The sequence below is a fragment of the Sebastes fasciatus genome, chromosome 1, assembly GCF_043250625.1.
Source record: "Sebastes fasciatus isolate fSebFas1 chromosome 1, fSebFas1.pri, whole genome shotgun sequence".
NCBI classification, from domain to species: domain Eukaryota; kingdom Metazoa; phylum Chordata; class Actinopteri; order Perciformes; family Sebastidae; genus Sebastes; species Sebastes fasciatus.
This window is the reverse complement of record NC_133795.1, coordinates 7,125,834-7,127,987: the sequence shown is the minus strand read 5'-3', so window position 1 is coordinate 7,127,987 and position 2,154 is coordinate 7,125,834. Positions and strand designations below refer to the sequence as shown.

General features: G+C 45.3%; 1 protein-coding gene across 1 annotated transcript in view; it reads right to left on the bottom strand.

Moving 5' to 3' along the window:
* id1 (inhibitor of DNA binding 1, HLH protein) overlaps positions 1 to 1,339 on the bottom strand; it is a 1,550-nt gene extending 211 nt beyond the window's left edge. The window contains exons 1-2 of the mRNA XM_074612413.1: positions 851 to 1,339; positions 1 to 366 (exon numbers count right to left, since the gene is read on the bottom strand). The exon at positions 1 to 366 is cut by the window's left edge and continues 211 nt beyond it. Of these exons, the coding sequence (XP_074468514.1) occupies positions 331 to 366; positions 851 to 1,324 (510 nt within the window). The 5' untranslated portion in view covers positions 1,325 to 1,339 and the 3' untranslated portion in view covers positions 1 to 330. The remainder of the gene's footprint in view (positions 367 to 850) is intronic.
* Positions 1,340 to 2,154: the final 815 nt, after the last annotated feature.

The following is a 2,154-nucleotide window of genomic DNA, read 5'->3' as shown; positions in this document are numbered from 1 at the left end:
CTTTCTTTTAGAAACTCTACAAGCAACAGGCGATGCTGGTTGCAACTGAACATGTCTTGGTCCCCCGGCTAACCCAGTCTAGATCTGGACACCACCAGTCTTCTTCTTCTCCTTCTTCTTCTTCTTCTCTCAGGGCCCTCTGATGAATCGAGAGCCGAGAGTGAGAGAGATCCTCTCTGCTGGAGGATGGATGTCCACACAGCGTTTGTTTTTCTAGCTTTGGGAGTTTGAAACGTCCCTACACAGTTCAAGGTTTTTTTATAGATGTGCTCAATAAGTCACATCAGATTGCCTTGTTCGTTCTTCTTCTTCTCGGTGCTCCAAGAGCTCTTAACGGCACATTATCCTGTCGTCTGAGCATCCATTCTGCAGGGGAAAGAAAAAGAAAGGTTGATTAGTACATCTGCATTACATGGATAGAAAGCAGTCACAAGCAAACCGGTGCGTAAAAGCTACTTTTACTGCTAAGTCCGTGCGTAAAAGCTACTTTCTGGTGATTTCTGGTGCGTAAAAGCTACTTTTACTGCTATGTCCGTGCGTAATAGCTACTTTCTGGTGCGTAAAAGCTACTTTTACTGATAAGTCCGTGCTTAAAAGTTACTTTCTGGTGCGTAAAAGCAACATTTACTGCTAAGTCCGTGCGTAAAAGCTACTTTCTGGTGCTTTCTGGTGCGTAAAAGCTACTTTCTAGTGCTTTCTGGTGCGTAAAAGGTACTTTTACGCACGGACTTACCAACTTTACGCACGCACACTGACGCTCAATAACACATGTCAGAGTGGTGCATGCAGCTCTGTAGGACACTGACACACTCTCAGGTTTATTCTGCACTATATGTGAGCAGATATTTACCTCCACTGCGATGCTTGCGATCTCTGCGTTCAGGGTGGTCAGCGGTGTGCGAGTGACGCCGCCAGCGGAGTGCTGGCGGCTCTTCTCCGGCTCGTCCAGCTCGACCTGCAGGTCCCAGATGTAGTCGATGACGTGCTGCAGGATCTCCACTTTGCTCGCCTTTTTGTTGGTGGGCAGTGTGGGCACCAGCTCCTTCAACTTGCTGTAGCAGCTGTTCATGTCGTGCAGGAAGGCGCTCATCTGCTCGTCCAGAAGAGGGATCTTGCACTTGGCGATGGTCAAGCTCTGCTCGGACAGACAGCGGACCATGTCCTCACCGCCCACCTTGCTCTTCAGGGCGCAGGTAGATCCGACAACCTTCATGTTGATTAGTGTAGGTGATGTAGTTTCCAAAGGGATGTAAAGTAGTTCAGCAATGCTTCTCCTCTTTAGAGTTCTTGGCGAGGTTATGTTGACAGTTTGCAACATCCACATGGGCAAACCTCCTCAGCTTTATAGCAGAGCTGGAGATGAGGGCGTGCCAGAGTCCTCCTGTTTGAAGACAGTGAACCAATGAGATGGCTGCTTTTGTATTGATGGGTTGGTCTGCTGCAGCATTCCCAGCCAATGAGAGCTCTCGCCTGGTTATCGGGATTTACAATCTGTTTGAGGGATGGCGTTACAAATGGAAACAAATGTGTGTCTTTTATGGGTAATATGTGGGAATCCAGCTGTCCATGGCTTGGGGACTCTGCAGGTGTAGATAGCCTGGGGACAGTCTAAGGGGTGGTGAATGGCTCTGGGTATGTTACTGTGGGAATGTGTGTGGGATGGAGCAGGATGAATGGGATGAATGGCTAATGATAATTAGACTACCACAGTGCCCTAGATTTAGCCTCTCTGCAGATGTGTGATGACAATAGTACTGTAAAAGGAAGACAATTGGTGGTAGACCCTCAGAAGGGAATGGACTCTTCATTTTGTTAGAGGTACCATTTAACTGTTTAATTGTATGATTGATACTGTGAAGCTGTATATTGATTTTGGCCCAGTGAGAAAGGGAAAAGTTAAGAGAGAATGGGTATGTTATGTTTGTATAACAAAAAAAACAATAAACACATTGTTAAAAAAAAAGAAAAAGGAAGACAATTGGAGACACATAGAGTGGCCAAAACAATTCTGGGAAAAGATTCACTTTTTAATTAGGATGATGAAGTTTGTGCAGAAAAAAAAAGTTTGTAAAGAGTGGAATGCAGTCAGTAAATAGATTAGCAGTTTATTCGATTTATTTGAGGACAGATTGTTGATTGTTTTAGAGAAATATG